This window comes from Bos mutus, chromosome 4, assembly GCF_027580195.1.
Source record: "Bos mutus isolate GX-2022 chromosome 4, NWIPB_WYAK_1.1, whole genome shotgun sequence".
NCBI classification, from domain to species: Eukaryota; Metazoa; Chordata; class Mammalia; order Artiodactyla; family Bovidae; genus Bos; species Bos mutus.
In genome coordinates, this window is record NC_091620.1 from 98,844,700 (window position 1) to 98,872,118 (window position 27,419).

General features: G+C 38.2%; 1 protein-coding gene across 1 annotated transcript in view; it reads left to right on the forward strand.

Moving 5' to 3' along the window:
- The window catches only part of THSD7A (thrombospondin type 1 domain containing 7A), a 479,501-nt gene that overhangs the window by 285,830 nt on the left and 166,252 nt on the right, over positions 1–27,419 (forward strand). Inside the window, exons 5-6 of the mRNA XM_070369781.1 lie at positions 15,009–15,164; positions 16,491–16,703. Coding sequence (XP_070225882.1) covers positions 15,009–15,164; positions 16,491–16,703 — 369 coding nt within the window. The remainder of the gene's footprint in view (positions 1–15,008; positions 15,165–16,490; positions 16,704–27,419) is intronic.

The window sequence follows — 27,419 nt, forward strand, 5'->3', positions numbered from 1 at the left end:
AAATCATGCTTTTGGCCTTTGACTCAGTGTTTCAAGTTTTTTTTTTTTTTATTTTTAATAATGACATTATAAGCCAAGACATTATAAGGAAATGCCATAAAATTTCTCTAAGCTTTTTGGCAGGTACATCCTCTGTCTATGCAGTGATCAGGAAATGAGAGTTTGCACCCAGAGTTCTATGGATAGAGGTTTTGAGAAAAGAATGAAAAATTTCAGGAAAAATAGAAAGTCTCATACTGGAAGTATTATATTCACCTCTGCTTCTGAATAAGGTGTAGCTGGGCTTCCTTTGTGACTCAAATAGTAAAGAATCTGCCCTCAATGCTGGAGACCCGGGTTTGATCCCTGGGTCGGGAAGATCCCCTGGAGAAAGGAATGGCTACCTACTCCAGTATTCTTGCCTGGAGAATCCCACAGCCTGGCGGGCTACAGTCCATGGGGTCACAAAGAGTCAGACACAGCTGAGCCACTAACACTTTCACAAAGTGTAGTCAGTAACAGTGGCAGCAACCTGCCATGGAGAAACTTGAGTTAGTGCAAGTTTAGCATAGATTTTTTTTTCCCCCCAGAAGAACAGGGAAAAGTTGATTGAATATGCCAGTGAATGTGACTATGCTTAAGTCATATCCCAAATTATTTTTTCCTTCAATATCCCATTAAGCTTGGTATTATGGACTGAATTGTGCCCCCCTCCTCAAATTCATTTGTTAAAGCTGTAACCCTAATGTGACTTTTCTTGGAGATAAATAAATAAGTCTTTAAAGAAATAATTTTGGTTAAATGAGATCAAAAGGGTGGGGCCCTGATCCAATAGGTCTGGGAAGAGGAAGACACCAGTGATGAGCACACAGAGAAAAGATGGTGTGAGGAGGGTGAAAGGCCACCAGAAGAGAGGCCTCAGGGACACTGCCTGCACCCCTGTCTAGGACTTGCAGTCTCCAGAACTGTGAGCAAATATGCTGCTCACAGACACCTCCTCTGTGGTATCTTGTTACAGCAGCCCCTGCAGACTATCACCCCTGGTCATCAGAACAATTCTATTTGGAGGAGCTCAGCTCTGCAGAGCTGGTTGCAGGCCTTCTTTGATTAGATGTTCTGACTTTTTTAATAGCTGTTTTTGAAACAATAGTTGCAGTTCTTTGAAATTCTAACTGCTAAGGTTCTCTGTCATTATATTGTGGATAACAATATAGGCTCCAAACATCTGCTTATTGTAATTTACAGTATTTGTTAGTGTTTTCATTAGGTTAGGGGCATTGTAAATGGGAATTTCAGTCAATAATACTGTGGAAGATTTTAGTGTAACTTTTATATAGATTATTCTCCAATAGGTCCTGTTTAAAAAAAAAAAGGTGGGGGGAAAAAAAAAACAAAAAACCTCTGTATCTGCAGTTACAACAGATGGTACATCCCCATGGTAGGAGAGTGATGTCCTCATCAAGCTGTTGATAAAGTTTGTGAAATTTAAATCCTAACATGATTGGCATTGCCATGAAGATATATATTTTGAACAGTCCCATGTATTTTTAAATGTCCTTGTTTTGTAGGAATAAGGGTCACCAAGAGAAATTACCTGACATATGCTTGTCCCTATAAATACTTAACAGTGTTTTATTTGAGTCAAGACACAAGGATAGTTGTTCTCTAGGCAATATGGCATTGTGAGCATAGGCATATGGATCTCTCTCTGTAATTCCCTAAATTGACCACTCAGAGTCCATAAATAGAGAACAACCTGCATCAGTCAGCCCTTGAAACCAGGAGAGAGCTCATTCAGTGGCTAGACGCTTAAAGCAGTTTCTGTGTGCTAAGATGATAATGATATAGGATTGAGGCAACAGAGGCACCAGGGCAAAGGAACAACCCCTGTGAGATGGAGTTAAATTCCTAAGAGAAGTAGGAAGGGACCTGGCAGTCCTGTCCCTGACACCAACAGAGCAGAGTGAAGGCTGGAGGCAAAAACAGTAATAAGCCCATCACTTGGTGCCCACGGCACACCAGCTGGAGGGTGGGTGGAGTCCTTTATAGAGGGAAGATGGCTTTCTTAGAAGTCTGCCCAGTCTGTCCAGTTGACAGCGCCAATGGTGTTCATGGACTAGCTCTTTTCGCCGCCATCAGTCTCCTCAACACCCGTAATTAAAAAGTTAAAACTAGAATATATAGCTGAGAAGAAAAGAAAGAAAAAGGTTCTCTTCTTATTTTAATCTGGACCTAAGTATTCTTTACTGGAATATTTGGGAACAACCTTATCTAAATGTATGAAATGTATTCAGTGCACCTTTTACTTGACTGTTAAACCAAGATGCAAACTAGCGCAGCCACTATGGAGAACAGTGTGGAGATTCCTTAAAAAACTGAAAATAAAACTGCCATACGACCCAGCAATCCCACTTCTGGGCATACACACCGAGGAAACCAGAATTGAAAGAGACACATGTACCCCTATGTTCATCGCAGCACTGTTTATAATAGCCAGGACATGGAAGCAACCTAGGTGTCCATCAGCAGATGAATGGATAAGAAAGCTGAGGTACATATACACAATGGAATATTACTCAGCCATTAAAAAGAATACATTTGAATCAGTTCTAATGAGGTGGATGAAACTGGAGCCAACTATACAGAGTGAAGTAAGCCAGAAAGAAAAACACCAATACAGTGTACTAACATGGAATTTAGAAAGATGGTAACAGTAACCCTGTATGTGAGACAGCAAAAGAGACACAGATGTATAGAACTTGTCTTTTGGACTCTGCGGGAAAGGGCGAGGGTGGGATGATTTGGGAGAATGGCATTGAAATATGTATATTATCATCTGTGAAATAAATCGCCAGTCCAGGTTCGATGCATGAGACAGGGTGCTCAGGGCTGGTGCACTGGGATGACCCAGAGGATTGGGGTGGGGAGGGAGGTGGGAGGGGGTTCAGGATGGGGAACACTTGTACACGCATGGTGGATTCATGTTGATGTATGGCAAAACCAATACAGTATTGTAAAGTAATTAGCCTCCAATTAAAATAAATAAATTTATATTAAAAAAAAAAAAACAAAATCGAGTGAGTCTAGAGGAGCTTCCCTGGTGATTCAGTAGTAAAGAATCTACCTGCCAGTGCAGGATATGTGAATTTGATCCCAGGGTCAGGAAGAGCTCCTGAAGAAGGGAAATGGCTTAGTATTTTTTTCTGGGAAATCCTAAAGTTTTTTTTTCTGGGAAATACTAAATGGCTTTAGTATTTTTTCCTGGGAAATCCCGTGGACAGAGGAGCCTGGTGGGCTACCGTCCGTGGGGTCGCAAAGAATGGAACACGACTGAGCAACTAAACAACAGCAACATAGCAAGCCTAGAGTTTAACCCCCAAAGATTAAACAGATAAATTAGATAAATGTAAATATACCACAATTTCAAACACAGGGACCATTCAAATAGCTTTGTTCTGAAACTGTCTAATATAAGAAAAAAAAATCGGATAATGTTTTGTGACCTCAGTCAAATGTTTTGATTTGATTCGAGGGGTTATCCAAACGGCAGAGACAAACAAGCACAAATGGGCTGGGGATGAAAATCATGCCTATCAGTTCATAAGCTGCATAGAAGCAGTGATAGGTCCATCAGATACTGAAAATATTAATCATGGTGTAGAAAATGAACTCAAGACATCTGTGCTTCGTAAATAAAGTATATGTCTTGTGTTAATTTAAGAAATGATTAATCCAAAACAGTAGCTCTATAATGAATTAATCATAGCCAGAAAGGACTGGCAGTGAGCTTCAAAGTACATTAAATACTGAGAGATAATTCTCAACCATCATTTTAAATATGGTTGCAAAATTGATTAAAGTGTAAGTACATTATCTTACAAACAATGCCTTCTATTATTAAAAAGAAAATAGGTTTCATGTCCTCATTAACTATAGCAGCCTATGAAAGATAAAAGAAATTTTCTGTGATAAAGTTTAGTACAAGAACATCTTCAAAAAGCTTTAAGCAGTTGCTGATACAAGTAGAATTTGATTAATTTTCAGAATAAAGCAAAGACTTTATTTGCTTGACATAAGTTCTTTATTGTGCCTCTAGCTGACATGTAAGTGGATGTGGAGTAGACCATCAGTAGAATCTTCATGGAATTAAAAGTACTTTGGTTACGTAGACCCTAAATTACTAACACATACTTATAATAAGAAAAACAAATCATCGTTGCCACTGCCATTGACCATCTAGCACCCTTGGGCAAAAGGTTCCCAATACAATGGCAGGGCTTTGCACAGAGTTGGCATCTAATACATATTTTAACACATTGAACAAAATAAGAACAAAGGAAAGGAAAGCCTTTTGTAACTGATTTTATTTGTAGATCTTTGGAATATCTTTCATTATCAGACACCTTTGTATTTAATAATGGTGTTTGGTCAGTTCCTACACAGAAACCAAGACTTAAACCCAAGAGAATTTCCCTGTAATTGTGAACTTGCAATCAAATAAACTTGTTTGAAGAAACAATGCTATTTTAAGAAAAAGATAAGATTTTCAGGGAAGGCAATGGATAATGAATACAGTATCAGGAGACTTTATGTAAAATGCTTAGCCATTTTGCTAAATGGATGAATGAATTATTAAACCTATTGCATTTTTCTCAACCTTTGAACCTTAATATATCTTTTGAATGACTCAGAGGAGGCATATCATTGAACATACAGATTTTTTTTTTATGAACATACAGATTTGAAGTATGCTGGTTGTGAAATCTGTCATTTAAAATGTTTTGAGATTCAAAATATATATTTTAATGATAAAAAGTTTAAAATAACACATTTGGTATATTTTTAGGCATTAGAACAAAACTTATTTAGCTTTAAAATTTTTGTATTAAAAAAAGATGAGAATCTAAAATGTTGCTTATTAAAATACTGAGGACTCATTTGCCAGATGAATATCACTCCCAATTTCTTCTGTCACCCCCACAGCAGTAACTAAATAGACTGTTTAAGAAATATATTATGTCTCCTAGTCAAGCCACACTTCATATTATAGACTTCCAGGAGTTTGGGGTAAAAAATGGGGGAAGAACATGTCTTCTACTAATTGTCATATCATAGTATATAGCAAAATGGGTCAGCGCATAGTTGCTAAAGTCAGATATCAGCTCCCACTAATTAGCTGTGTGACCTTAGGCAAGTTACTTAATCTCTGTGTGCCTCAGTTTCCTCATCTTCAAACTTGAGGTTACTACAGTTGTACCTACTTCATGAGATTGCTGTGATGATTAAAAGAATTTAGTGAATTCAATTTAAGTATTTACTATTATTATTATCAATATAAGTATAGAACATCCCATGTTAATAGTAATTTACTAATAATTGGATATCCAGTTCTTGATACCTTGTAGAATGAAAATTTAGTTTCATTCCCAACTGATGTTTGAAAGTCACATTGATTTTCACTCATTGGCCACAAAGGCTGATGTTGGATTATCTTGATAGCCTCATTTTACTGTTATGACTTCCCTGGTGCCTCAGACGGTAAAGAATCCACTTGCAATGCAGGAGAACCATTTTTAGTCCTTGGGTTGGGAACATCCCCTGAAGAAGGGAATGGCTACCCTCTCCAATATTCTTGCCTGGAGAATTCTATGGACAGAGGAGCCTGGTGGGCCACAGGGATCATGAAGACTTGGACATGACTGAGCAACTGTCACTTTCCCTGTTATGACATATATACATAATATTAATAATCCGCATTAACTGTATTTTAATACATTATGGCCTATTTTAGATGTATTCGCCTGTGTGTGTGTGTATGTGTGTGTGTGTGTGTGTGTGTTTACTGAAACTTTCTCATTTATCCTTCCAAGATCACTTCGGGTAGTACTTAGAAGTATACACTGAAGATCATGGAGCCAGACTGCATGAATGTGGATCTAACTCTCTTCCTAGATATATGACTTTGGGAAAGTTACTTAACCTTTCCATACTCAGTTTCCCCATTTGGGAATAATTATCCACCGCCACCACCCCAAAGAGAGATAACTGAAATACCTATCCCATGGGGTTTTGTGAAAATTATATGACTTAATATTTGTTAAGTACTTGGGGGACCATAACATTGCCTGCTGCTGCTGCTGCTGCTGCTAAGTCGCTTCAGTCGTGTCTGACTCTGTGCGACCTCATAGACGGCAGCCCACCAGGCTCCGCCGTCCCTGGGATTCTCCAGGCAGGAACACTGGAGTGGGTTGCCATTTCCTTCTCCAATGCATGAAAGAGAAAAGTGAAAGTGAAATCACTCAGTCGTGTCTGACTCTTCGAGACCCCATGGACTGCAGCCTAATAGGCTCCTCCGTCCATGGATTTTCCAGGCAAGAGTACTGGAGTGGGGTGCCGTTGCCTTCTCCGTAACATTGCCTAGCACATAGTAAATGCCAGTAAGCATTTGTTATTAAATAAGTCATATGCACTCCATCCACAGGTGGGGCTCCTATTCTAAATCTGATGTTTGACATTTCTTGCTTTTTCTTACATATTTTACCTGTCCATGCTTTTCAGCCAGAGACCACCAGGAACATACTTGTGTTTGAACAAGTTGGATTTATTACTTTTTGCAGCAAGGATGCACTCACACTTGGGCAAAGCCATGGCATCTCAGTAGGAGTGTCAGAAAGCACTTATATTAGCATTTGGGCTTCAGTTAAGTAATTATTTTAGGGGAGTTTAAATAAGTGGACTTTGCTATGGATTGAATGCTATAAGGAGGCAGGTGTGATTCTATAAACAGGTTTATCTTAACCTTACTGGAAAGTAGCAAAGACTAGAGGGAGACCAAAACTGTAATAGATAAAGAGGCAAACCTCACTCTTAATTAGCTGGGACATGGGAATAGTTGATATTTTGGTGGTTCCTATGGTGACCTTGTTTTCACTTAGACAATGAAGTAGTCTTATTTTTTGTCGTACTCCATCAGAGCCTAGCTGAAAAGACCAAGCCAGTTCACAGACAATGGTGGCCACTCCCTCTTTTTCAGACACATATTTATCCCCAAACATGATGATAATACTTGCTTTTTAAAACTTTATATGAGTAGTATCATTTTGTATATATTCTTCTTTGGTTTGCTTTCTTCACTCTGATACACTTGTGTATTTCATCTTAGTGGTGATTGTACTATAGTTTTATTTGCACCTCTGTATAACATTGTATTGACACAGTAGTATGGACACCATCATTTAAAATCCATTCCCTTTTTGTTGGACACCTGAGTGTTATTCCTAGATATTTTCAGTTATAAACAATGCTGCAATGACAATTCTTGTAAATATTTCCTGAGGTAAATGATGTCTGATGACTTTTTCCAAGGTATATACCTGGGAGTAAGCCTGTCTTCAAACATTTGAGAAGAATATTCCAAGTTATTTTCCCAAATGTTGAAAACAACCTAGTTTTCTAGAAGTGGTGTTTAACTGTTGTGGCTGCTTCACATCTTCTTCAGCGCTTGGTTTGGCAAACATATAAGTTTTTGGATAAACTAGTAGATATAAAATGTCATTTCAGATTTTATTTTTCTATTAACCCTCATAGTCTTTGACTTTTAGTGGTCTATCCTCTTGTATTCATTTCTTCCATCTTATTCTCTTTGTTCCATTTTTTTCTGTTTCTTTGTTTCTTCTTTCTTGCCTTCCTTTAAATGTATTACAACAGTTTTGTTATTGTTATGTTGTTTCCCTTGGTTTAGAAGTTATATATTCTGATCCTATTTATATAAAGAGATTACCTTAAAATATTAAAGTCCAGACCCAAATGAATATAATCTATAATTAATATGCTAACCTTGCCAAGGGCTGTAAACTATTTTATCTCTGAGTACCTTTCACCAGCTTACATATTATATAGTCTTGTATTTTATTTCTATATTGCTATTTGTAACTGTCTGTATTAGATTTCTATAACTACTATAACAAATGACCACAAACTGGATGTTTTATCTTCTAGTTCTGTAGGTCAGAAGTCTGACATGGGTCTCACTTGACTAAAATCAGGGCTTTGGTAGAGCCATATTCCTTTCTAGAGGCTCTAATGAACACTTGTTTCCTTGCTCATTCGGATTGTTGGCAGAATTCAGTTTTCCGCATTTGGAGAACCAAGATCTCTGTTTCCTTGTTAGTTGTTAGTTGGGGACTGTCCCCAGCTTCTAGAGACCATATTCTTTGGCTTTTATCCCTTTCCTCCAAAGACAGAAATGGCAAATCCTCTCATGCTTTGAAACTCTGCTCTTCCTTATCCCATCTCTCCTTTCTGACCAGCTGGGAAAGGTTCTCTGCTTTTCAGGACTCATGTGGTTAGATTAGGCCCTCATCTTAGGGCTTGAACCCTGAATCACATCTGTAAAGTCCTTTTTCCCATTAAGATAATGTATTCACAGATTCCAAGGATTAAGGCATACGATCTTTAGGAGACCACTGTTCTGCCTTCCACACTCTCTGTTTAAACATCAATTATGCTTTTACAGTTGGTGTTTGCTCTTACTCACGTTTAATATTTTCTTTGGTCACTGTTCCATCTGCCATCTTAGTCCCTGCTTTTCTGTTCACTTCCCTTTGTATGAGAAAAAAATCCTTTAGAAATGTCCTTAATGATGGCCTGTTTAGTTAAACTTGCATGTTCTGACTGAAAATGCCCTCCTTTGTCCCTGGTAATTAAAGAAATCTAGATATGCAGGTTCGATGACTTAGGATCAGTAATGCCCCAAAGGAAAGGCCAGCTTTAGGATTCTGGTACTATACAGGATTTGTGCTCTGGATCTGGGGAATCATTTGAGGATTTTCCTTTCTTATGATCCCAGTTATAAAGTTGAAAAGTTTTATTTTTAAAATAACATATAGGCTTCTGCTTCCAGGAAGATAGAGAAGATGTAATTTTTCCTAATTCTCTCACTAAATTAAAAAAAAAAAAATCCTTTAGTAAACAGACCATAAAATGACTCTGAAAGATGGAGAAGGAGGCAGACAAGCTAGAGATTTTAAAACTCAAGAAAAGACAAATGCTGAGTTCCCTTGGTGTATCTTTTCCTCCCATGTCTCAGACTTGGAGTGAGAGAAGAAAATCACCCAGAAACGCCTGTGGGAGCAGATTTTGAAAGGATCCAGCAGATACCTATTCAGGCAATGTTAGAATTTGCTTCCAACACCATATGAAAATTAAAATGTATTCTCTATCTATAAAAAACTAAACATGTAAGAAGGAATGATACTGGTTGGTAGAGTGGATTAAAAAATATGACCCAACTATACACATTCAACAAGAAACCTCAAATATAGCAATAGCCCAGGTTGAGAGTAAATAATGAAAAACAATAAATCATGAAAATATTATTCAAAAAAAAGCAGGAATGGGGTATATTACTATCAGACAAATTAGATGTCAAAGCAAAGAAAATTACCAGAAAACTACTCTGACTCACTGAATATGGAACAGGAAACTTCTATCCAGACAGCAGTAAAAGAAGGAACAAACAGCAAGCTAGTAGGACCAAAAGGAAGCTGCAGCCCAAAATCCCTCATAAATACAGATACAGAATCCCATAGCAAAATATTAGCCAACAGAATTCAGTTATACATTCCAAGAATTGAAGACTGGGACCAAGTACAGTTTACTCAGGGAAACATGGCCAGTTCAGTATTGGAAAAATCAGTTCATATAATCCACCACGTTAACAGCCTAATGAGCAAAAGTTCACACGATAATATCAGTCAGTGGGGAAAAAGAACTGAGCAAAATTTACCACCCATTTATCATAAAAACTCTCAGAAAAATAGGACTAGAGAGAAACATCCTCGACTTGGTAAAGATCATGTACCAAAACCTATAGCTAATGTTATACTTAATGGCGGAAGACTGAATTCTTTCCCTGTAAGATTAAGAACAAAGTGGATGTAGGCAGTCTTTGTAGCTACATCACTCTAATCTCTCTCTACTTTACGGCAGTTCCTTTTTTTCTGTGTGTCGTCACATGGCCTTCTCATAAGGACAACAGTCATTGGATTTAATTAAGACTTACCTGAGTCCAGTAGGACCTCATTAGCTAATTATTGCAGTGACCCTATATCCAAATAAGGTCATGTTCTGAGCTTCTGCTAAGTCACTTCAGTCGTGTCCGACTCTGTGCGACCCCATAGACGGCAGCCCCCCGGGCTCCCCCATCCCTGGGATTCTCCAGGCAAGAACACTGGAGTGGGTTGCCATTTCCTTCTCCAATGCATGAAAGTGAAGTTGCTCAGTCGTGTCTGACTCTTAGCGACCCCACAGACTGCAGCCTAGCAGGCTCCACCGTCCATGGGCTTCTAGAAGACACGAATTTGAGGCAGGGTGGAGAGGGAAATACTATTCGACCCAGTACATGTACCCTAGCTGTATCAATATCAATATTCTGGTTGTGGTATTATACTATAGTTTTGTGAGATCTAATGGGAGAAACTGGGTAAAGGATATGTAGGATCTCTGTGAAATTACAATTTCATGTGAATCTATACTTATCTCAGAATAAGGCACTTAATTTGAAAAAAATTACATATTCACTATTCTTAGGGATTATACAAAGAGTATATTTTCACAATACCATATTGGCCTCATTACTGGAAACAAATGATTAAGTTTATCTCCTATAAGGAATTTTTGTCTATTGTAATACTCTATACAAATGCAAAATGTTTCAGACCTACAAAAATTGCTAAGTCTAGAAAATAAAATTCTTTTATGACCTTGTGAAGCATACAGAGTACATATAATTATTTTTTTAATTTTATTTTATTTTTAAACTTTACATAATTGTAAAAACCCTTTAAATCATATGAGAACAATAAAATATCTCCTTTATTTTCAAGAGATCAACAATAAGACTTTAAAAAATCTAATGTATACTTCTTTGGACCTTATACTGGAAGAACAGTTTCTTAATAATTTCTAGTAAAATTATATAAGAATGATGACTGGGCCATGCTAAAAAATTCATTTCTCAGTGTTTGAGAATAAGGGATCAGCAATAAATGCTATATTATGTAATATAAAACTGTAGGAGTTATATCTCACAGATTAATCTAGAACCTAATAAGATCTTCTGTGTCTGTTCTTTACTTCATTATTGAATCACACTGAATTCAGATAAATCTTGAGCCATTGCAAAAAATAAAAAAAGACAGCTTTTGAAGAGTTCGGCTCATACCTGTGATTTACATTAATCAGCATATACTGTTTGAAGGCATAGAGTTGACTCTGCTGAACCTATGTTTCTCACTACCCAAACCTCCTCTTACTTTCCCTGATGGTTTCATCCTGGTTACCTCCACTGGTCAGTCTGTATATTGGGCATGAGGCTTGAAGTGGTAGCCCCAATTTGCCACCTCTTTGTATGCCAGGGAAGGTGTAAGACAGAACCCAATCAGTTAGATCAACAATTGTGTGATTCATATTTGTAAAACTGGCTGAATACATTTATTTACAGTATCTTTTTTTAAATAAAAAAACTGAAAATGCAAAACAAAACAAAACAAAACAGCATATACCGGATAAGAAAATCTACAGTGAAAATCATCAAAGGAATAGAATCATACACAAATACATATTCTCCACTGTGTTTATTTGATTAATGAAAGATAGATAGAAAGTTGTCTGTGAAATTGAGGCTTTTATCAATGGAAAAAAATGCACAGTGTGAAAGTTGTGAATTAAGTTTTATTTGGGGCAAAATGAGGACTATAGCCCAGGAGACAGCATTTTAGATACCTCTGAGAAACCTCCAAAGAGGTAGGGGAGAAGGTCAGTGTGTGTGTGTGTGTGTGTGTGTGTGTGTGTATATATATATATAAAATTTTGATGAAGGAAATACGTGCAATCAGGCACACATTTTTTGCAGAAGGTTGCTGCTAATCATAAGGAGCAGATGTCACTCTAAAGGATTTTAGTGTTTTTCTAGATATGAGGAGATGCAAGAAGTGGGCTCATAAAATCTTCTGAAGCTATCTATCTGAAAGCCTGTCCTGTTAGTTTTACCCAGAGCACAGAGTGCCTCCTTCTGGGTCTCCACACTGAACCCCTTTCAGAGTGTGTTGAAGGTCAGCTGTCACAGCAGCTTGCGTTTAATCCTTGAAGAGGCAGATGGCAAGTGCCAATTTTTAGTTGGCACTGTTTTTCAAGAACTGTATTATCTCTGTGCTGAGTTGGCCAGCTTAGCAGAAGATTGTTAAGCATATTTTGCTTCAAGAAATACTTCCTTAAGCCTTTATTCATCATATTTCTTTTAGTAGTTAAAGAATTGTGAGTTATTATTCTTCTTTGTTTACTCAAAATACACCGTTAAAATTAAACTTTAGAAAAATGGCCAGGAATTAATGTTTTTATCTGTTTCCTTAATTAAAAAAAAAAAAAAACCTTGTTTCCTCCTAAAGTTTTCAACTTTCTATATAAAATAAATTTCTTCAGGCTTTAATAGTTCTCACAATTGTATACTTTCCAACTCTAATTTCCAAAACTGTATGATAACACCGAACCATAAAGTTACTTTTAGTTCACTGAAAATAAAACACAGAGACTTTTCAAGTAAGTATACATATAAGCATTAATTTAAATCTGCCTGCAATGCAGGAGACCAGGATTTGATCCCTGAGTCACGAAGATCCCCTGGAGAAGGGAACGGCCATCAACTCCAGTACTCTTGCCTGGAGAATCCCATGGACAGAGGAGCCTGGTGGGCTACAGTCCATGGGGTCACAAAGAGTCAGACGTGATTGAAGGACTAAAACTTTCACTGAAAGATTCCACAAATGAAGAAATTACGTTAACTTGAAGTTGTAGGAGTTTTTCTATGTATTATAGACTTACGTTAGTCAAGGTTCTCTGGAGAAACAGAACCAATAGGCTGTATATAAGTACATTATAGGAATCGGCTCCCAGAATCCTGGGAAGAAGGCCACTGGTGTACTTTCTGGTTTCCCAGAACCAGGAACTCTGATGTCCAAGAGCAGAAGATAGATATCCCAGATGAAGAAGAGGAAAAATGGACCTTCCTTCACTTTTTTGTTCTATTCAGACCTCAGTGGGTTGAATGATGCCCCACCCACAGTGGTGAGGAAAGTCTGCTTTAGTCTACTGATTCAAATGCCAGTCTCTTCCAGAAGTGACCTCACAGACACACCCAGAAACAGTGCTTCACCTTCCCTTAGCCCAGGCAAGTTGCCACATGAAATCAACCATCCCAAGATTCTTATGCCTGTAAGAATATTAAAAACAAATCATTTTATGTGAGATACATATTATCAGTGTCATTTTTTTTATATTCAGACAAATGAAGCATTTATTTCTGTATTTTCTGTCATTACTGTGCCAAGGTCTTTCACTGTTGGGAAGCAATCCAGTTAATCATTTTTGGCTTTGGCTAATGTTACGATACAAATTAGTAGCAATTCTGATAAACCTAAGTGAGAATGCGCATGGTGCTCAGGTTAAGCAAGTTAGGGATGCCCAGTCATGTATTTTCACTTCATTGTGTATGGGAGGGGAGAAGGGGAGGGCTATGACTCAGAAGGGAGGGAAATAAGTACTTCTTGGAGGAAAACTCTGTAGAATATTTTTCAGAACTGAAAAATGTGGCAGAAAGAGGAGTTAATATACTAGCCTTTATGATTGTGTGTGTTTCTGTATGTAGAAAGTTGAGGGATATGCAAGTACCTAAGTTTGCTTTAATATTTAAACTACAAGTAGATATATTGAATATTTTTATTTAAAAGTTGGGATATTATAGTTTAAAATATTTTATTTTCTCTATGAACATCTATATGCAATCCCATGTAATTGGAATTTGATAGTCCTTAACGTGGGCTTCCCTGCTGGTTCAGCTGGTAAAGAATTTGCCTGCAATGTGGAGGACCTGGGTTCAATGGGTTGGGATGATCCCCTGGAGAAGGGAAAGGCTACCCACTCCAGTATTCTGGCCTGAAGAATTCCATGGACTGTATTGTCCATGGGGTCGCAAAGAGTCAAACACTACTGAGTGATTTTCACTTCACTTTTACATAAAGAACCTAAGAGTTAGATCTCTTATTATGTCAGGCTTTTTGTGCTACATGGATGGGCTTTTCAGAGTACCAGACTATAACAGAAGCTAGCTGTCATTAAAGGAAATGTGTGTCTAAGACATTTGCTTCTTTAAATTTTTATGACAGTAGTAAACTTGATTCTCTTCTGATGTCTTTATAGCTTCAAGTATCTTTCTCACTTAGTCATTTTTAACCAGAACTATGGACACCATCTGACATTAACTGTCAAATGTATGTGTTGTACAAAATAGCCAAATTGCAGTCATCAAAGGAAGAAAGAAGCATAGGCTAGCAGTATTTATCCACAGTTCATTGATCAACTCATGAACATACATGGACAGTTATAAATTAGTCCCTTTAGCAGTTCTGAGCTTTGGATCACATACGCAGGTGCTGTACTCTTGAAAGTTCTGGAACACCTGGTGAGTCATGCAGTTGGAGATACAGATGCCCCATTTGGTCCTTCATCATATCCACCAGGTACCTTTCTGTGGGCCAAAACAGAGACTATGGTGCCACAAGGCACTCAGTGGAGATTTTCCATAGACATTTATTTCCCCTCCTACTCTGTTCAGTCCTCCAAAGTAAATTCTACATTTTTAGAATCTGACTATAAAATTTTAGAAATAAAATTAGCCATAAGTATTGTTTTATTGGCTAGGAATATTAGACTCAGCATTATTAATTGCATAGTGGTGAAGCTGAAGATTAAACAGTTTTAGGACTTCTAGCCCAGTTTCCTTTGATGACACCACATTGCTTCCTTTTCCCCCTTCTCCTTCTCCTTTTATTCTCAGGATGGAGCTGAGAAGCATTGAAGTAATGTCTTTGTGACACTTCTCTAAGCATTTTTCCTTCTTCATACACATAGAAGAATCATATTATTGACCAGTACTATGTTTAATGCTTAAGGGATCTCTCTTTGTCTCCAAACAGCCCCAAAACCAGTGGACTTGAAATCATGCACTGGCCCTGTCCCCAACACGACACAGCTGTGCCACATTCCCTGTCCTATTGAATGTAAGGTTTCACCTTGGACAGCTTGGGGACCTTGTACTTATGAAAACTGTAATGACCAGCAAGGCAAAAAAGGTATGTAATACTAAAATGGCATGCTTGAAACTCCCATCAATGGAGTCAAACCATGAATTATTAACAAATGCTGCTGCGTGTTCCTGTGATCATTTGTTGACAGTATTTTCTAGAATGGCTAAAGAGTACTGATTACAAAAGAAGTATAAACCCACTCTGGTAATGACACCAGAAGATAAAAACTGCAGAATGTAGGCGAGATGCTTATTATTTTAGACAACAGATGGAGAACATCTAAGGCAGTTGGTGCAGTGGTTAAGATGAGCTATGGTGTCATACTGACCTGAATTGGGAAACCTGTTCTGTCCTCTACTGTTTAGATAAGTTAATTAATGTAAGTCTTTATCCCCTCATCTGTAAAAGTGATGTAATCTGATCTGGCACCCATGTTTTCTTTAAAGATCCAAGGAGATAAAACATAAAGCATTTATTTCATTGCCTGACCCATAGCTAGTACCTAATAAATAGAACTCCTTATTATTTTAAGATGAGAAAATAATGACTATTACTTTTATGATGCAAATGTTATATCTGAAAGAAGTAAAATAAATGCAGTTATTTCTCATGTGGTAGGCACGGTAGAGTGATTTTTCACATGATCTAGTAATTGAAAACACTTTTCTATTTTGTGTCAAAGGACAGCTTTCTAGTGATTCTAGTATGTTCACTTAGTAATGGACAGACTTACTAATTTTGTCATACAATGTCAGACAAGGCAACACTTAGGTGCTATTAAAGCACAGAGCAGGTCTTTGAATACTCCTCATTAGAACCCAGATGGATTATATCCCTAATTCAAATTTCTGGGGAGTCTAAAATCAACTAAGGCTCAAAGAGACAATTTCCTGAGATCATCCAACTTCTCAGAGGTTCCTTTTCAAGTTTAACCACATAAGCCTGTTGAGGAATTCAAAGTAATACCACTTTTATTGGGATCATGAATATTTCTGAATGGATTGAGATTTTATGGTGTCTTTGGAGATTTCATTGTCTTTGAACATTTTATAACTACAGACTTTCCAAATTAACCAAAAGCAAAATCTCCTCTCTCTTTTTCTCTCTCTCCAGCTCTTTTCTTGCTTTATTTTTACTATAGTAAACTAACACTAAAAGTCCCTCTTTGGCCATTTGTTCATTCATGTATTCATCTAATAAATTATTAATGAGCTCCCATTAAACTAGAGTTTGGGGATGGACTAGTGAATAAAGCACATATGAATTTTACCCTTTACCTTCATCCTGCTTTAACTTAGGGTTTCATTCAGCCTTCTGAAATATTCAACCCATGATGGTAACAAAGGATATTTTCCTTCCCCAACAATTCAGGTTTCAAACTGAGGAAGCGGCGCATCACCAATGAGCCCACTGGAGGCTCTGGAGGCACTGGGAACTGCCCTCACTTACTGGAAGCCATTCCCTGTGAGGAGCCATCCTGCTATGACTGGAAAGCGGTGAGGCTCGGCGACTGTGAACCAGATAATGGCAAGGAGTGCGGTCCAGGCACGCAAGTTCAAGAGGTTGTGTGCATCAACAGTGATGGTAAGAAAGATTATCTGTCCTCCTTTTATTTTATGGTTGTTTTGTTTGGCCCTGGAGAAATACTTTTCCTTGTGTTAAAATATCATGTCTTCTCGCAGCATAGCTGGTTCTGTTTACAAACACAGAAACAGCTGCCCCTTCCATCCTTTCTTCTTTCCTTCCTCTTTCTTCTCTTTCTCTCTTTCATTTTTTCTGATGGTGGCTGTGGGGAGGGTCTTTAAACAATCACAGGGTATTTTCACTTTTAAAATAAGTAACATGCAATAAGAAGCCATCATCAAGACAAGGTGTAAAAACAATGAGAGGTAACATTTTTCTAAGATTTTTTAATTTGCCATAGAAAGTGATATGTAAATAAAGAAGAGTTGTTAGCTTTGGTTGACTTGATTTGAGAAGCCTTCATCTCCCACCCTTAGTGTGTCTTAGTAATGATTACCAAGCCATGATTCCTATTGCAGCCTAGAGTTCCTCCTGAATCAACCTTCTGAACTCTGGGACTCTCCCTTCCAGGAATGTCATAGAGCCCCCCTGGGTGAGGATTTTCCACAAAGTTCTCTTCTTGAACCATAGGAATTACCCAGGACTTTACAACTGATTTTTGTTTGATAAAATATATTGCCTTGCTCTCAGCCTTGACTGAAGATTTTTGCATCCTTTCCAAGTGTGATGCTGCTGTTTCAGGGAGATTCCCCCTGACTCTTTAGCAATCCCTGAATTACACTTAGGAAACACAGAACTCCCCCAGACGTAGTGTAAATCTCTGGCTAAAATTGTCTCTAAGGTCCCTTCCAACTCTGGAATCCTGTGACTGCACATCAGAGCAGCGTGAGCACCACGCCGCAGGGTCCCATGGATGACAGTTGCCGCTGTTTACAGCATGCGCAGAAACGTTCTGGTGCCCCCGCAGGGCCACTGGAACATCTGGTAACCGTCATGATTCCTTCTATCCTATTTCCTTCCAGCAAACAGAATCTTTTCCTCCTGTGACTCAATCACTGCTCAGTAGAGAAGGATACTCTCTGGGGTAAGAGACTGACAAGCACTGCCAGGACTGAGAAATGAGCCTTTCAACTTTGAAATGTGCAGTGTTGTCTTTGTCTGGTGTCTCAGGTAGTCGAGCAGGACCGCATCAGGTAAAATCTGAACCGGCACTGGAGGCTGGAAGGTGAATGTGAAGGGGATTAGAGCTCCAGATACTTGACAGTGAATGTTGTTCTTTTCTCTGTAGATATAATTAGTTATGATACATCCTCTCTTTAGCTTGTACCCAGTTCTACTCTAAAGGGAAAGAAAAGAGGATTAACATCTAGGAGAAAGGACGCAAATGGAACGCATCCTGCTATGTTTATAAACCCACTTCAAATCCTAATTTGAATCAAATGACACTACATTACCATGTGAGTTGCTGGAAAAGCAGTAAGGGTCATATTTATTTTAGCATCATTAGTAACTCCCTTAATGATACTGCTTCTTGATTCCTTTTCCTCAATTTAAATAATTTTTCTTAACCTCCTAGAGACCTAGGGAGAAACTGGGATCCCAAGTATTATTAAAAGTATATCTGTGTGGGCTAGGATGAAAACAGCTCTAAGATGAAAAGTTAATTATGCATGGAACTTCCGGCTAAATGTTATAAAATGAAAAATCAGATCTTACATATCGCAGTGGTCTTCCTGGATGTTTGTACAAATTGAATACATTTGAAATATACTAGAGGAGCTGACTATTTTAAAAACATTAGTGATTAATTTTGTCAGGTAAAAAAATATTTTGTAGGACAATCACTTCCCAAATTTTCTTATGGAACATTGAGACAAGCAGACAAATGAGTTAGCTATGTCTAGTTACATTCAAAAATAATGTGTCATAATCTGAAATACAAGTTGATAACTCAGTATACATAAGGCAGATTTCACTTTGTCCACCAAACAAAGACAATGAATTTTAAAAGGTAAGAAATGTGTTACTGAAATTCAGTTTGTTATTATTGTTCTTTATCAGGACATCTCCTCTGTCATTATGTTTTACTCCCTGACATATATTAGTTGTAGGGCAACTCAATACTTTAGCTGGCTTAACTCCAGAGATGTATAAAATCAAGAGAATCTTTTATTATAAATCCTAGAGCTGTTCAAATTTATTATACCTGAAAAATAATTGCACTGCTAGAATCAGCTCAAAAGCTGGGGACCTGTAAGTGCTATACGAGTATTATCATGTGGTCATCTGGTAAAGTGTTTAGCAGCTGCATTGAATGTCATTTTGTAATTAAATCGAGCCCAGGGAATTAAAGTTGATTAGTTGTACAGACTGTACCTCTAGGCCTGTCTGTGGCTATAGATTTTGTTTTATAATTAAGTTACAGCTCAACTAGGGAAATGAGGAATTAGAGCCTGTGAATCTAACAAATAATTTTAAAAAAAAATCTTTTTTCTCCCAACTTCCTCACAAATTTCACAACTTTGTTAATGATCACAAAGTGTCTAAAGTCTCTTTTCTTCTAAATTATTCTTTACCAGGCTTTTGGGATCATTAGGATTTGTTGCTTGCTGTTACTGTTCATTTTCCCAGCTGACTTCTAAGGAGCAGGATTGGGAAAGACTTGGAAGAACCCCCAAGAGAAGTTTTGTATAGATTCTCTGACAGAGGGGTGTAACAAAAATGAGAGACAAAGGAGAACTCAAGGAGGCAATTAGCCTCTCTAGAAAGAGAGGAACGTTTTATGTGTAACAGAAAAAAAATATTACTCATAATTAAAAGACCTTCAGAAAAGCAGTGCCAGATCTCTGAGCACAAAGGCAGGAACTTTGCACCAACGGTCTGGTGTGATGGGGCAGCGGGCAAGTGGGATCCTCAAGGATGCTGAATCTGTGAGCAAACCCAGAATCTGCCTTCTTCCAGGTTTAGCAGGATTTGTCTGTGTTTTCGGAGAAGGCAATGGCACCCCACTCCAGTACTCTTGCCTGGAAAATCCCATGGATGGAGGAGCCTGGTGGGCTACAGTCCACGGGGTCGCTGAGAGTCGGACACGACTGAGCGACTTCCCTTTCACTTTTCACTCTTATGCATTGGAGAAGGAAATGGCAACCCACTCCAGTGTTCTTGCCTGGAGAATCCCAGGGACAGGGGAGCCTGGTGGGCTGCCGTCTATGGGGTCGCACAGAGTCGGACACGACTGAAGCGACTTAGCAGCAGCAGCAGTCTGTGTTTTATTTAAAGCTGTAAATTGATGAGGCAAGTGTACTTTGTTTCCCAAATTGGTTCCTTAGAGACAGAAGGAAAGCAGGGCTATTAGGCCGAAAGTGAAAAATAGTCTGTAATCTTACTGATTATGTAAGGATACTATGAATCAAATATTGTTTCCATCTAAGATGATATAAAATCATACTATCCATATAAAATGATGCTATCCATATTTCATTATCATGTGTTCTATTCCAGGAATCTGAATACTGATACCTTTCTGTGTGAATTTCAAAACTACTGTTTTCCTGGAGTTTCTATGCTGCCTTTCTCATTTTTATCCACATGAGTAAAAGTTAACATCTAACCAGTGACACTGACATGCATGAGTCATATTCACACTTGACAGAGATTTTTATGAAACCCTAAAATAATATTTTTATAGAAGTAAATCAATACAATCCCTGATTACACAGCTACTTACATTAATGGTACAATAGTAAGAGCAGTATCCAGCCATGACCTCCAAGTGTATTATACTGTTATTGAAGCTCAATTCCTTCCTCTTCTATTAGGTAAAGTGTATCAAAATTCAACTAACTGGGAATGTCATGATTATATAGATAACCTTAAATTATTGCAATTCATTTGTTAAGAGTAACTGACTTACTCTAAATGTCATTAACAACAAATGTTTAACATACACCTGAACCCTGATTGTAGCACACCATTGTGTCATGCCACTGTGGTTAAAAACTATTGGATTTCTAAGAATGCCAACAGATTTTTCATGTACAGATAAAAAAAAATTACACATAATTTTAGGGCTTTCCAGGTGGCTCAGTGGTAAAGAATCTGCCTGCCAGTGCAGGAGACACAAGAGACACAGGTTCAGTCCCTGAGTTGGGAAGATCCCCTTGATTAGGAAAAGGCAACTCATTCTAGTGTTCTTGCCTGGAAAATCCCATGGATAAAGGAACCTGGCAGGCTGTAGTCCATAGGGTCGCTAAGAGTCACACATGACTGAGCGACTGAGCATACACATAAATAACATTAGATGTTTTAAGTCATCTATAGATAGATATGAGATATATGTACATATGTATATTTTCATTATATGCAAGTATTTTTCAAATTACCCTGTAAGATGCTAGATCTGCTTTGTCAAAGGGTATCTTGGATCCCCCAGTATCAAAATCTCCTTAAGTGTGCTATAAAACCAGATTCCTATCTTATCTACAGACTCACTTAATTACAATATATGGAGGCAAGTTCCAGAAAGCTGCATTTTATGGAGATTTCTGGATAATTCTGATGCATGCACAATGAAGTTTGTGAACCCCTGTACTAAAATGAGAACAGGATTGTTTTGGTGGAACCTAGGAACTGACTCTTTTATCCAAAGACTCCCAGCACCAAAGCAAACTGGCTGGATTTGGGTAATGCTGAAGAAGACATAAGGTTAAGACAACTAAGAGAGTAGTACTGATGCAGGTCTTTAAAGTAAATTTTTCTGCCTGTTTTGGGAACCATTTCTGTATATCGGCAGAAGTTCCAGAAGAACAAACTGTGAAAGATGGTTGAAGATGACTCTAATATCCCAAGCACTGGCTTGTCATATGACTTCTTAATCTTTCTTAATTTTTACCACCAATTTCTTCCTCTCCCTCATGGAACAAGATATGTGTCCGCATATGAGTAGAAGGAAGGAGAGACTTGAATACTATTTCTTTCCTAAGCAGTTCATGTTGTACTTCTTTTTTCCCAGGTATTCAGTATTAAGAGGAATGTAAAACCTGGTATCCTGAAGTAAATCAGGAATAAACACCTAAAAAGTATGGAAAATTTTTGTGTCTGGAAAATAGGACTCGGTATGGGGAGAAATGGGGCAAGGCTGTTCTATTTTAAGTCTTGCTGTACATACAATATATATGCAATTTGCAAATCATGTAAATGCTGAATTAATTTGTCCAAATATATATTTATTAGAGAACAACAGTTTGGAGGGGGATAGAGGTATTTGGAAAAGAGTATAAGAGGTAAGGAGAAAATCATCCCAGGAATAGAGATTACAAAGCTTCTAGTTGAAACTAATATTTGGTCTGATTGAGAATATTCATGAGCTGCCCTAGAGACATAGACCATGTTGAGGATTGGGATGCCAACAGTTGATTAAGGATGTGCTCTCAGGGAAAGCCAATAAGAAAATGGGGAATGAAGAAGCAAAATATTGAAAGGGGAGTGTGTTTTGGGTACCCAAGACCACCCCCAGGTCCTTAATTAAGGAGAGGAACTTATAGAACTTAGTACATGATTTATTTTATCAAAAGGACACAAAGCAAAATCAGCAAAAGAAAAAAGTGGGGGCAAAGTCTGAAGAAAACCAGGCGCAAGCATCTGAGAGTCCTCTCCCAACAAAATCACATAGGATGTGCGTCATTTTCCATCAGTGAATTGTGACATGTGTGAAGTGTTGTCTACGAGGAAAGCTCATCTGAGCCCAGGAGTCACGAGTTAGTATTGACTCAGCCATGCAGTCACCTTCCGTTTGTGTGCTGTGCTCAGTTGTGTCCGACTCTTTGCTACCCCAAGGTCTAGCACACCAGACTCATCTGTCCATGTGATTTCCCAGACAAAAATACTGGAATGGGTTGCCATTTCCTCCTCCCATTGGATCTTCCTGACCCAGGGATCAAACCCCATCTCCTGCATTGGCAGGTGGATTCTTTATCACTGAGCCACTAGGGAAAGCCTGACCTGCTAAGTAGCACATACCAAAATTGCAGACTCCCACAAGGAAAGCAGTCTTTCAGTCTAAGCAGCAATTATTTGTAAAAATGCTTTATGCACAGTGAGCAAAATTTTAATTATTTGGAGAGCATGGAAAGTGAAAGTCGCTCAGTTGTATCCAACCCTTTGCAACTCCATGGACTGTCCATGGAATTCTCCAGGCCAGAATACTGGAGAGGGTAGCCTTTCCCTTCTCCAGGGGATCTTCCCAACCCAGGAATTGAACCCAGGTCTCCCTCACTGTGGGCAGATTCTTTACCAGCTGAGCCAGAAGGGAAGCCCAAGACTACTGGAGTGGGTAGCCTATCCCTTCTCCAGGGAATCTTCCCCACCCAGGAATTAAACCAGGGTCTCCCTCATTGAATGTGGATTCTTTACCAACTGAGCTATCAGGGAAGCCCAGAGAACGTAGAGCCCTGCAGATATTCAAGTTTCTAGATGCAAGCTACGGGCCAGAGTGATCAAGAGTGTCTAAGGGTAGCAGTCTCAGGCCTGCTAAGTGAACTCCTTTCTGCACAAAGAAACACCGAAGTTTCAGACACAGTCTAAGCAGGTAAGACACTCTGGAGTGTCAATTAAATCCCAAAGCTTATAGTTTTCAAAATAAAGGAGCTGGGGTTTTATACTCTCCAACCAGTCAACCACTGGCCCACAGATGCTATCTGGAAGGAGGAAGGTAGGTCCAGGAAACTTCCAGCTATTATGACATAATTGTTCATGAATTCTCCAGTGAAATTTAAATAATTCTATTTTAAGTTAAATGGAAAGTGGAATTTCAGAAGGCTCAGAAACTTTAAAACACCCAAGTAGCAGGCATTGAGGTTGTTCAATAGTTGAAAATGTTGACATATCTTTTCAAGAACTTGAAATTGAAAAACCTATTCTTAAATATTTTTGCTTTTTTCCATCAGGATAATACCCTTTGTGCTGTATCTTTCCATAATTATTATCAATAATGTACAAGAACCTCATAATACAGAAGGAGGAGTGATGAAAACGTCAGTTAAAATTTGTGTAAGTTTAGAAGGGAAGCTAACCTATGATTTGCTCCTAAAACTTTGAGTTCAGATCAATTGAAATATCTGTAGAACACAATTTCAAAACCGTGATCACTCTTTGGAACTGGAATCTACTTCTTAACACAAATTACATAGCCATTATGTGGAAAAGCTGATCTTTTTAAATGCACGAATATGTCCTATAACTGAATTGTTTTTCCATAATTTAGGCAATAAATCAACTAAGGAGTTTCCTTCCTGTAGAATGCTATGTCATTTAATGTGTTTGGAATATAATTAGGTTGGATATTATGCTTAAATCTAAGCTCTCTTACTTTACAATTAGGATCATCTAACACTGTTGGTAAGAGTTTGTTTCCTATAATTCGGTTGAGATTCTCTATTCAATTTGTTGTAAAGATGAAGGTCATTATAGCCTTTTTAGAAAGTTTAAGACAACAAGCTATTCTTCAGTGTTGGTTTGTAGTAATCACAATTTTATTCTGGTCTTAAAAAATCTGGCATCAGATGTCCTGATCTAGCTTTGTGCATTTGTATATGTAAGTGTGTGTGGAATGTATGGATCTCCCTGTGGCTCTGTGGTAAAGAATCTGCCCGCAATGCAGGAGACACTGGTTGTATCCCTCAATCAGGAAGACCCCTGGAGGAAGAAATGGCAATCCACTTCAGTATTCTTGCCTGGAAAATTCCATGGAGAAGCCTGGCAGGTCTCAAGAGTCAGACACAACTGAGCATGCCTGCCTGTGTGATATGTATATTATGTTTTGATATGATATAAATAAAAAATACTTTTTTATTTGTAAGGAAGTCATCAGGATTGAGCCAGTGTTCCATTGCCTAGCAGTATCTTAGCGAAGAGCAGAGTTTTATAAGGAAGTTTCTTCTTTAAAGTAGGATAGTTATAGCAGAAACCTCGAATGAAAGTTAAGTGAACAGTAGTTTGCTAACCACTTAACTGGATGATATAAATCTCTCACTGAGTGTTATTTACCACTTGAAATGGCAAATGCAAGAGAAAGAAAATAGCTTTTCACTATCCTAAGTGGTCAAGTGCCTTAACATAACCCAGGGCAGCCAGTTTTCTCATAGCTGGGGCAGTAAAAGCCAGTATGATAGAAGACACATCCTTCAATCATTTAAACTGGAGTTTGACTGTTAAACCTAACAGATTCTCCTAACAGATTAAACCTAACAGATTCTCATCCCTTACACTGTCTCTCTCTCTTATGTGCCTCTGTGACTTTGTTTATCTCGTAATCTCCTCTAGCTGACTCTGTTTCCCCTGATTTCGTTGAGTCTCCATCCCTCTGATTTCTTTCCTACCTCTCAGGTCATGTGTCATGTAACTGTTGCCGGGCAGTAAACCACCTCGAAACTCAATGGCTGAAACAAAACTGATTAGGATTTCTCGTGATTCTGCCAAGTTCCTGTTCGGGTTTGACTGTGCTCACTTGCAGAGGTTTGGCTGTGCCTGGAGCCAGATGCAAGGTGGAGCCCCTCACATATTTTCCAGCTGATGTAAACTGCCCGCTGAGGTGTGTTGGTGCTTCTTGACAGGGGCTCTCATTCTCACTTGGGCTAACAGCTTCCTTACATGGTGGACATAGGGCACTGCTTTAAAAGGACGGAAACAGAAGCTGACAAGACTCTCGAGCTTGTCCGATGTTACTTCTGCCACATTCTTTTGGTCAAAAGAAGTCCCAAAGACAACTCAGATTTAATGAAGAGAGAAACAAGCTCTACCGCTTGATGAGAGACATTACAAAGAATTGTGGCAAAGGATTTTATTTACCACCGTCCACCATCTGGTCACAGTTGTTTTCATTCCTCTAAAATGCAAGGTACACCCCCTTTTCACCTGAGACTATCAAAATTCTCAGGCAGTTAGGTCATCAGGCTTAAAGTTACTATCTCATGATCTGCATCTAGTTCAAATGTAGATGAGGTATCTCAGGGACAAGGGTTCAGGTGCAGGGACTCTTTTTTTGGCTTCCTGGGTGGCTCAGGGTTTAAAGAATCTGCCTGCAATGCAGGAGACACAGGAGATGTCTATTTGGTACCTAGGTAGGGAAGATTCCCTGGAGAAGGAAAATGGCAACCCATTTCAGTATTCTTGCCTGGGAAATCCCATGGACATAGAAGTCTGGCGGGCTGCATTCCATGGGGTCACCAAAGTCGGACATGACTGAGTGACCAAGCACTCACACACACACTCTTTTTTATTTGTATTCTTTTTTACATATATGCTTTGAGCTCTTATTTTTAAATGAGCTATTTTTCCCCTGGAGGCAATTTGTCAAATTCTTTCCTATGCATTTCAAAGTCATTTAGTGCTATTTTTTAATTATAGACTTTTTTTTTAGGAGAAAAAATAAACCTTAAAATTTAAAAATAAATTTATAACCTTCTTATTGAAGTGAAGTGAAGGTCCCTCAGTCATGTCCAACTCTTTGTGACCCCATGGACTATACAGTCCATGGAATTCTACAGGCCAGAATACTGGAGTGAGTAGCCATTCCCTTCTCCAGGGGATCTTCCCAACCCAGGGATCAAACCCAGGTCTCTAGCATTGTAAAAATAAAATGGCAGTCTCATCTGATCAGATTAAAATTACAGAACTTGACATCTTAAACAGAATTGTGCTTTGTATCTTCCACATAATACCCCCTCCACAAACACAAAATTATTTCCTATGATAGGATTAGAGTGTTTATTTTTAAAAATTGTAAATGTTGAAGTGCTTTTGTCTCTAACTTGAATATCATTATTCCTTTCTTTTTTCTGTGAATTTAGAAAGTACTCAGTCCTACAGAATCTCTCAATTTATCTGAATGAATTATTTAAGATTTCAAAACATGGAAAACATAACCCTCATATTGAAAGATATTTCAATTTGTAGATATAATAAAAATTTTAATCATTCAGATAATTTCCCCCCAAAATGAAACCCTTTCTTCCCTCCCCTGACATACACATTTCTTCAAGGTCTTACTCTACACTAGTGCATGCTTTCCACAGAGTGATTTGTGAAAAATGGTTTTCCTTAAGATAATGACTTCATATAATCCTTATTTTATGTTACTTGTCGCAAAGAACCTGATTTCAGATTGAAATCAAAATTTATGGTTTCTAGGTGTGGCTACTCTCAAGTCAGAGGAATTTGAACGAAAAAGACAAGGTACCTTCTCCGCACATACAACATACAATGATGTAACAGGGAGCAGAAAATCAGAATAGACTCAAAGATGAGAAAAATAGGAAGCGTTCAGCAGTCTGTGGTGTACACCAGTTCTGAAACCCAGCCTGTCTCCCCTATATCAGGGGAGGGAAAATTCCCTGATCTAAGCCAGTTTTTGTTCCTTGAGAGTGGTTCCCTAGTCCATTTTACTCCTTGGCTCTTTGTTCTTCACTTCTGAACTTCTGGATTTTCCATAAGATGTCTCGCCTTTTCTGTAAGAAATGCACGTTTATAGCTGAGGAACTTCCTTAGTCTGCCTCCTCCTCATGTAAACCAGAGAGCCTGGAATTCTTTTATTCATTTTGAAATTTTTCAATTTCTCAAAGACCAAGGTGACGGTGTTTTTATCAGTACAGCCCTGTTAGGAGGGAGGAGGGTTCAGGATGGGGAACACATGTATACCTATGGTGGATTCATTTTGATATTTGGCAAAACTAATACAATTATGTAAAGTTTAAAAATAAAATAAAATTTAAAAAAACAAAC